At 43.1% G+C, this 10,333-nt stretch overlaps 1 protein-coding gene and 1 pseudogene across 1 annotated transcript; both read right to left on the bottom strand.

Annotated features, from left to right (window-relative positions):
• Nucleotides 1–5,680: 5,680 nt before the first annotated feature.
• LOC133929735 (uncharacterized protein At1g15400-like) lies at nt 5,681–6,544 on the bottom strand. The gene has a single exon (XM_062376521.1). It carries the CDS (start codon nt 6,200–6,202, stop codon nt 5,831–5,833), a length of 372 nt encoding a protein of 123 aa, XP_062232505.1. The 5' UTR covers nt 6,203–6,544; the 3' UTR covers nt 5,681–5,830.
• A 728-nt stretch (nt 6,545–7,272) lies between these two features.
• LOC133927956 (zinc finger CCCH domain-containing protein 34-like) lies at nt 7,273–9,898 on the bottom strand (annotated as a pseudogene).
• Between the last annotated feature and the right edge of the window lie 435 nt (nt 9,899–10,333).

Here is a 10,333-nt window from a genome sequence, read left to right on the forward strand (position 1 = left end):
AATTCCTTAAATCCCACCCCAAAAACAAAAGTGGGCCCCAAATATTAACTACCAAACTCCCTCTCTTCCCTTTCAATAGATCGTTCCCCTCCCCAATATCAAGATCAAGATGCAAGACTGAGTTGAGCAGGTGCTTCGAGGTGTTAAGCATGTGTTAGGGCTACTAAGAGCATCTTCAAGATATGTCCAAAATCACACCCTCTAAATTTTCATATAGGAAGCCTTTCCAAAAAATTTCCCTCCCAAATCCCACCCCTTCTCCAACAAATTCCCTAAATCCCACCCCCAAAAACAAAAGTGGTCCCAAATATTAACTACCAAACTCCCCCTCTTCCCTTTCAACAGATCGTTCCCCTCCCCCTCTCCTGTGCACTGTAGCAGATCGCTCTCCTCCCCTACGCGTAATGTAGCGCATCCCTCCCCCTCCCTGGCCTGGCCGACTGTTCCTAGCCACCATCAATAACATACATTTAGGCTGACCAATCTGAATTTTCAGATGTTATTTCTCACAATCTTAAAGATGAGCAGAAGATTTCTGCCTAGAAGAGAACAAGCAAAGTGTTTATGCTGCAGCTAGCCACAGATATATAAGTTGATGATGCTAGACACAGTTTCTGTGTAAACTCAGTTTTCCTAATGATAGTGGCTAGGTGTATCATACACACGGCATACATCTTGGACACAATCAAACATAACACAGTAACTGAGTGCATTGGAGATCAAACCAGCATACACACGGCATCCATCTTGGACTCAAACATTGGAGATCAAACCAGATAACTTGCAAATTTACAAGCGAAGGTAGCAAGCCTAAAGCAACATTAGTCAATAAGAAGACCATTCAGAAACTATCACTACTTGATAGGCAATAGCATCTACCTTAGTCGATTACTGTTAAGCAAGTTCAGGTGGAGGTAGCTAACGATTGCTCAAACACTAAATAAGACCAAATACGATTACTCTCTAATCATTTGGAGTAGCTTGGAGACCTAATTGTCAACTAAATAGAAACATACCTTGGAGTTTTTACATTCACCAAATAGTTCTGATGTATCTGCTGAGTTAATCACGGGCGAGGAAAAACCAGCTTGTCTGTTGGCGGCGCGCGGCGGTCGAGCCAGGAGAGGCAGCCGATGGGGTGGCCCAATCTTCTTGGCCAGCGGGAGGGGCGCGGTTGGTGATGGTAGGGGGAGGACCGCGCGATAAGAGGGGCGGGGCGCAGAGGGTGGCGGGAGGGGCGTGAAGGGCGGCGGGCGTGAAGGGCGGCGGGAGGGGCGTGACTAGCGGCGGTGGGAGGGGGAGGGCTGAGCGCCAAGAGGGGAGGGGCGCGACCGCGCGAGGAAACCGAACCGGGGGGCGGTGCGGGATTGGGAACGTCTTCTGGCTTTCCAAATCTAGCTAACCTAGGAGGCTGTTTAGGAGACTCCAAAAAATAAGGGGTGATATAGGGCATCTGTTGGAGTGAGATTTTAGGCTAAATTCCCTAAATATAGGTATAGGGAAGGGTTTTAGGCTTATGTTGGAGATGCTCTAAGTAATCTAATTTCACTTGGTGCTCTACATGGTGATAGATTGTTATTCGAGGGTGAGCTGGATGGGAGGACCATGAAGATCATGAAGGGCGACGAGACTATAATGATAGGAGAGAGACGACATCACATCTTTACAAGTTGCAAGGATGCACTGTTATAGGTGGAGTCACGTAGGATGGAGTTACAGGGATGGCCATGTCTTTTGAAGGCGATGGGTTTGAGACCAAGTCAGGATGCTCTAGCTGAGCGACAAGTAACCAATTAAGTTTGGTGTACATGGAGGTTGGTGCATGACGGCTTCAAGGTGGCGTCATATTCGTTAATGTGGTGTTTGTTGGAATATGTGTTGAATGTGTACTAGCAAGTTACGTTTGGACTTGAGTTGTATTAGCGGTAGGGTACAGTTTGTGTCAGACTTGTATAAGTAACCAGTCACGACGAAAGATGGTGCTGGCGGTTCTATCGAGATCCTGGGCAGCCGGTGTTACAAATATTGGGAGGAGCGTCCATAGTCATGTCTTAGGGATGTAGGATCTGATTAAACCTCTTCAACAAATATCGTATCTCTGATATTGTTTGTGATCTCTCGCATGCAACGCCCTGGTAAATCCATTACTTCCGGGCGACTTATTTCTAACAATGAAATTTCTTCGTACACACAGCAGGGCACTTTCTGAAAGCTAAATGGAAAATCCTAAACAAAACTTAGGAGTTTAAACAGCACAAAGTACAAATATCAAAGGAGCAAAGCAAACGTCATTAGGGAAGTCACATACGTACATCATCAATTATAATTCACTACTACAGAACATGTCGTAAGTAGCGCCTCATCAATGTCGGTTCGAGCGTAATCGATACTGTTGATGTATCAGTGCTGGTTCCTAAACTCCCACGCGCGAACCACGATTGAGGCGCAAAGAACCGGCACTAATAATGCCTATCAGTACCGATTCTTGGCGCCTCAATTATTGCTCTTGCGTGGGAGTTTAAGAATCGGTGCCAGTAGGAACTAGAACCGGCACTGATGTCACTGTTATATGTATATCCAGCACTTAGCCGCTCTTCTCGTTTGATCCATTCATCCTGACACCACTCCTCCTCCCCGATCGCCTCCTCCTCCCCATCCGCATCCTCCTCGTTGTGCATTGGCTCGTCGCCTCTTCGTCCCCGTCCTCATCGTGCATCGGCCCGCCTCCTCCTCCTCCTCGTCACGCGCCGATCGCTTCCTCCTTGTCCTTATCGTGCGTTGGCCCGCCGCCACCTCCTTGTCCTCGTCGCGCACCGGCCTACCACCACCTCCTCGACGTCCCCATAGTGAGCAGCAGTGGCAGTGGAGGTGGAGGGCGTAGATCTAGACAGCATGGAGGTGGCTGCTCCATCCTATCCAGTCGTTTGGGTCCGGATGACCACCCCCGTACTCTCGGCCTCCAGATTCTCAACGGCGTATCCCCTTCCTATCCGGAAGGGCCATGAAACACCTGGGTTAGTTCTCAAATTCAAGTTAGCAAATTGTAGTTAGCAAATTATAGTTAGCAAATTGCAGTTAGCAATTTTAGTTAGCCAATTTAGGTCCTGAAATTAGATATGTATTTTAGTTCAAAATTTGTTGGCATATTATTAGATGTGTATGTCATGATATTAGATGTGTATCACTATATCGGTGTTTTAGATGTTACCATCACTTCCTAATGAGTAACTAGTTTGATACTTCCTTGTTCTGCAATTGATGACTTGACATAATTGCGAGATTATCCACATGTGCCGATTGATATGGTATTACCTTTTTTTCTCTGAGCATGTGGACGTACCTATGACTTGTCCTAGGTATATCTGCATGCTCAGATATGAAAATCCCTTTGCTATAAATTATAAGATCAGTTAATACTGTAGTTTGCAGTTAATAAATTCAGAAACTAACATGTCAATTGATGTAGATGCTTCCTCATCTACAATGGCTATATGACATTATTGCGGATCTTGGTGACACACCACCTGTGGTGACAACCACATTGGCTGATAACAATAAAATAAAGATCAAAGACTTATAGCTAAAAAATCCGCTATCCATGTTCTTTTACAATTGGTTAACCTGCAATTAGATACATATTTTCAGACTACAGCTATTTCAAATTGAAATCACTTGAACAGAATGAGGATGTGTTTGCAATGACTCCTAGGCTCTAGCAGTTACATGCAGCAAACGGTTGGTGACATGAACCTATAGTTTGTAGCTAATATTATTTCAATAATATTAATTTTTTCCTCTATATTGTTGCTCTTTATCTGTAGGATTTTTACTGAAACATTCGGATGCGGATGGGTCGTAGCTTGACTTTAATCTTACGTCTTCTTGCCCAGCAGTGGGTACACATTACTTGATCCTCAATTAAAAAAAGGTTCAAAAAGAAAAGTACCAGTCACACCTTAAGTTTCAATATGATAGTAATAGTTTCGTTATTTACGGAAGTCCAATGGAACTTCCGTTTGAAGCAACAACTAGTGCGCTCATTTATGCACTGAATTATTTTGATGTAATATTTGGAGTTGAAATTTTAGATATCAAATATGCGTATAAGGGTATTTGATGTAATTTTAGAAATGCATGTAGTTTGAATTAATGTATTAAGTGTTTATCGTGACTTAAATATTATAAGAATGGATGCATGTGCATGTGATGCATTTTGGATTGTGTAATTTTTTTGGCTGCCGAATATCTGAACTGGCACTGATAATTCATTATTAGTGTGATTTTCAGTATTGGTTCTATACCCGGCACTTATAGTCACTGACTATCAATGCCGAGTAATCAACGTCGGTTCAAAACTCGCTACTGATAATAATTTTAAACCGACACTAATAATATATTCTGCAGTATATCTCAACTAAGCCTAAAAGAACTAATGGCGTGAATGGCTGTTCCATAGAGACTGTGGCTTACATCACATGATAGCATGGCGACTTTTGTTAAATACTCGGATCATAGAAACTAACGAGAGGTAGTACTGCTATTTAGAAGCAATTAGACATGATAAGCTAAAATACAAGCAGAACAAATATATCATCCACACGTTGATTTCAACTTATTTTTTTACATGGTCATCGACGCAGTCATAATTATTTAGACAATAACTGAAGCATTCAAGTTTCCAAGCAGTGCATCCAAGATAAGAAAGTTTCTGCATAGTGACTTCATAGCTAATATATCTAACAGTATTATTTGCGTATAATTTTTAAAAAGTAGTACTCAGCCTAGCAGCCATATCTCAAGAAACAAAGAAAATCAGAGCATTATATTCATCAAATCATCTGGAGGACAATTACATAATGCATTACTGGTCTACTAAACAATAGCCCTACAGACTAAAATGGGCATTTCTCTGTGAAAAAGTGAAATCATGATGCAGCTAATCGAATAAGGGAGGTATGGGTTTCAATACGTTTTTTTTTACGGAACAAGACAGGAGTAATGTCGATTTTCATTAAGAGAGAAAAAAAGAGTGTAACAAAATATAACAAATGGACCTAGGGATAACCGCGCACGCTTTAGATTTACATTGTGATTGTGTGAGAAATGGTTGGGTAAGCTCTGAGGCAAGGGACAACCCCAAGAAAAGAGGACCCTAGTCCTCAAGAAAAAAAGCAACCTTCTCTAGGATATGTCCTTTATGATGAGACTTGCCATTTCTACTGAAATTTTCGCCGAGTTTTGAAAGATATATCGATTATGTTCTTTTCAGATATTTCACATGATGTAGACGAGGAGATCGTTGAAATCATGGTGGTGTGCTTTTAACATGGCCTTTGAAGCGTCGTAGCACCACTCATAAAGGGCGTGGTAGGGCCCGACGTGACATGTAGTCACATGTCAAATTGGAAGGCGAATAACACATGGGTCCGCACTAACGTGGAGAAGGAGCAATCAAAATATTTTCAATATGTAAGATAAGAGCATCATATAAATGTCTGCTGTTTAACTTTCAGATAAGGATCAGTTATTAGTAGTAACCTTGAAATGAAACACACATAGTAATGAAGATAAGCATTATGTGCACATATCATGTTCATCAGTTCATGTACAAGTGTATCAACGTATATGCTACAGATAGAAGTGAGTACCATACTTGATAGAACAGGCAGCCAATCAGCCATCTGCAGGCCCTCAGTATGAGAACCAACATAAAAAGATCCCAAAAGAAAATGAAACAGCAGCACTCTGGGAAACACAGAGATCCGTTCAAACAACTCCTCCTAACCCTTACAAAACAAGAACACACGTTTAATGAAAAAATTATAACTACCTAGTACCTTCTGGGCTTGGAAGGCTGTGAGGTTTTTTCCTTCCTGAAAATCCCGCAGAACATGCAGCGCGCAACCTTGGGTGAAGGCGGATCCAGAGCAGGCGGAACATGTCGAGTACGGAAGGCCTGGTTGCCATCGTTGGATTCGCCGCGCTCTTTGCCATCGCTGCCCCTACCCTGCTGCACCATTCCAATGGACTCAACACTACGGGAATGCCTCAGCTCTTTGAACTCTAAGCTGTCCTCCCCTGCCTTGCCAGTTGCCCCATGATCCCTCTGGCTCTGATCTGTAGAGGGAAGCCTCCCATCCCAAACCAAACCTGATGAACCAGACCTCCTGAATGTTTGAGAAGATCTCTGCAGCTCTGCCATCTCCCCCTCTCCTTCCTATCTTTCACTCTCTCCGCGTGTGGGTGTGTGTACACCTAGGAGTCCTATGGGGTATCAAAAGGACTGCAATGGGGAGGAAGTGGTGGCCCAAACCAATATATACATGCATATAGAGGAAGGGTAACCATAACAAATTTCAGGATGAGTCAGATGATGGTGACAAGTGGGGAGGGCTTAGAATTTTGGGTGATTGTAAGGCATGTCTGCGCTAAACATTGACATCAAGCTATATATGGACTAAAAGGAAACGGGGCCCTCTGTCTGCTTAGTGATTATACAAGTGTTGTATTTAAGAGCTTACACAAGTGGTACTGGTTGAAACATTCCCCTTTTGGTCGTGTTGTATTTAAAAGCTAACCGAATATTAGTTATTAGTCTACAGCATATTAACATTAAAGGCAGTAGAAGCAGCAAATATGAAATATCCTTACACACAATTTCGTTTAACAAAATCAACAGCCACGATTAAATGGTGGTGCAAAAGTGGCAAAGATTGGATATGACTTGCAATGAGCTGAGGATGTTATTTAGCATCAATGCATTATTTTTCACCATTAAAAAAATGCACACGCTTGTTAACAATTTCATGCATGCAAAATCATTATCTTACGAACATGATAAGATCAACAAACTATCATAATTCATAGCAGAAGGCAGTAAGGCAGACAAGGTTAATTCTTGCATGTAGAGAAGATGATGTGATATAAGAGCAGACCTACGCAAAGATGGTTAATGACTGTTCCACAAAGTGAATGGATGGTATCCAAGAGTGTAACAAAGGTTCACCTCCAGCGAGCGCCAATTTACAGATAAGAATTTAGTAACACAAAATAACAGTTGGGTTAACATCATTTACCAATCATGGCCGTATGTAAAAGTAATTCCTGAATATAGACCCCTTCTTCCTCAGTCACACTCACCATCATATGTTAATAATTTGTCCGCAGATCGCAGAAAATTGTCAACGCTTTCTATGCTCTTTCACCGAAGTGCTTCCAAGTTGCTTGCTATGTTAACAAAAATAGCTGTCACTGACATCATTCTGACCAAGTTCACCATGTTGTAGTTTTACATATGCACTTGCTACAGCTTGATTCCCTTACCAACAGGGTCCTACCCTTGGCCTTGAGAAGCTCACTCAGAGATTTGGGCCCCTCAAAATCATTTCAGAAGGATCTCCCATGAGGCACGCGGACAGTGGGATGACTAAAACTTGATTTTGATCAGCACTTCTCTTCTTTTATCTGAGCAAGGGTCTTTGGACCGGTAAAATCTTCAGGGTCATCAAGGTGCTTCGCATTTGCGGTAGTAGATTTAGACGATTTACAAGAACGAACATGGTGTTGTTTTCTTCCACTTTTCTTCTTCTCTCCTCTGGAGGTTGCACATACAAGTGACCAAGAACAATCTCCCATCAACGAATATTGCATGCGACGAGTTGGTATTGTCCCAATCTCTTCGGAACCATTCCTGGGTTCATGAACACAACATCTCTTGATGCGACCATTCTTGCCCTTGGCATCTTTTCTCTTCTCAGGTCTTCGCTTTGAGATGCGTCCAAACTGAGTGTGCTGACGATCAAAGCTAGCATCTGAGCCCATTAAGTTTCTAGGATCAAAGAATCTTTTGCCACACTCTTCAGAAGTGGACTTTACAAGCTTTATTCTATCATGAGGTATATATCCCAATGTGGCCACACAATCACACCCTTGAACTCGTTCAAGATGAGCAAGAAACAGCCACGTGGATCATCAAAGCCACACAGTCCTTGTTCATGGTATTCTGCATCATGATAATCCAGACGATGAACAACCGGATCTCCAATGTAATATTTCACATGAAGCACCTCAGGGTCTCTTTCTTGTGCCAATTGATGCTCAAGATCAATCTTGTTAGAGACTCCATCATCCACTAGCACAAAAAATCCAGGGGAGGAATCACGCCATTCATCTTGTTCTGCATATTCCATTGTTGAATCTCCTGAACTCTAATCAGAGGGCGGTGTGGAGCTTTTCATGTATCCAACTGTATCAACTGATGTTTCAGGTGCATTAGAAATAGCTCCATTAAATTCAGGACTGCTTGACTCTGGAACTCCTTTCGAGTGGTGTTTCTTTATGTGGTCAGGGCTGCCTTGACAAGGATTAGCAAGAGCAACTTTCAATGATTCAATCATCTTATCTCCAGCAGAATTTCCATTTTCTGCAAGATTAGAAGTGGCAGCTTCAGAACAAATTCTGACATCGCTGCAAGTTCGAGGCTCATGTAGGAAGGGACAATTGTCACCTTTTTTACAGTACGACTAGTAGTAGAAGTAACAAGGATTAGCTGTCTTGATAGAAGCAGAAGCATTTGGTAGAAGTGGATCTGACAAGGGTTTGGTTCTGTTTAAGCTTTCCAATGGCTGCAACATAAGGACATAATGAGATAACAAGCATCAACAGAACAACAATGATAGAATGTCTAGAAATAATGCCATACAAAATTACATAACCAAGAAAACTAATGAGAAGCAAAGGTTCAGCAAGTAAGTGAAAACAATTCATGGCATAAAAAGGAGAATCAAGAATGTAAACCACAAACTTCAATATACTATGAACAAATTAACAAACAACTCGAACATTATCAAGGTTATAGATAAGAAATACCGAATGGCGGCCTCCTATTCGTACATTAGGAAATGAATTAATGAACATAAACAAACACGAATAAATTGACCGCTCGGTCATCTTAACCGCCCTTCCCATCCCTGACCTCATTTTCAAACATCAGCACCACCACATGCCCATAGCAGTATAGCACAACACGAGACAGAACATGGAATTGGTCCTGTTGCTACATGTACAACCAAATTTTATTGCAGGGAATCATTGCTAACTCCAACTAACATGTTGACCCTGTGCACAGGGTAGAACCCAAGGTTGCATCCCGCACATAAGCAGGAGTTTGCTGCTTCTTAAGAAATAATCACTCATAGGCGGTCATTTGGCCAGAGCCCTACCATTTCATCTCCCTGACAACTATTCTCCACAGAAGTACGCCACCAAAGTTATCAGAACACAAGAATGACAACGGCATCCATAGTCCTTAGCAACTAACGAAGGGCATTTCCCACGCATGCTACACAGCAAGCACGACAACACAACACTTCATGATAATACCGAAGGGATTTAATTCAGCGGCCAGCCGGCGGTTACTCATGGGGTGGCGGAAGGTGCAGCTCGGGTTGACGCAGTTGCCCTGGAACCAGTACCAGCAGTTCCGGCCCGGTACTCGCAGCTCGGACCCTGCAACGAAAACCCCACACAAAAAGAGAGAGAATATGATCAACCATCCAACCAACCAACGGCCACGCCACGGCGGCGCCAACCACCGCTCGCCGGAGGCGAGACAATTTAAACCTGGAAATCGGAGGATCAGGCTAGGGTTTTGCGCGGAAGAGCGCTACCTTGGTGCAGGCGAAGCGGGCAGCGAGGAACAAGACGCAGTCGGTGCTGCTCCGCTTCCACCGCGGGTCCTCCTTATCCTCCGCCGCCGCGGCCAACATTGCTGCCCTCTCTCTTCCGCCGCCTCTGGGGGGAAGGAGGAGGTGGCGGCGGTGCCAGAAATGGGGAGGCAGCGCCGGTAGGGCCGGATCGGTGGGTTTGGGGAGCTGCGCCGGATCAATGGCCCGCCATGTACGAGCCGCTAGTGGGTTTTTGTTTGAGCGCAGTTTAGGAAACAGTATAAGCCGTTTGACAAGCGAGAAAAGAGAGGTGGGATAGGAAAAGTGAAATGAATGGAGGGTTACCATAAAAATTAGAAGAGAGATGGATGACTGGAATTGAATTTCAGTGATCACATCCCTTTTCCTTTCCCATTCCAACCTACATCCAAACGGCACCTACAGATTTTATATGTAGTTTTATAAAGGAAAAAATAATCTAATTTACAAACATCAACTTTTGAGTTTGTTTAATTTTCATCATCTAGTTGGTTTACTTTTTGCCATTACTGTTGAACTTACATCTCATAATTATTACAATACAAGTATTTAACCTCATAATGGAAGCTTTTGGATGGTCTCGCCATATTATTGCCCAACTCATACAAATCTGCGGGTCGATTGTATGA

The sequence above is a fragment of the Phragmites australis genome, chromosome 9 (genome assembly GCF_958298935.1).
Source record: "Phragmites australis chromosome 9, lpPhrAust1.1, whole genome shotgun sequence".
NCBI lineage: Eukaryota > Viridiplantae > Streptophyta > Magnoliopsida > Poales > Poaceae > Phragmites > Phragmites australis.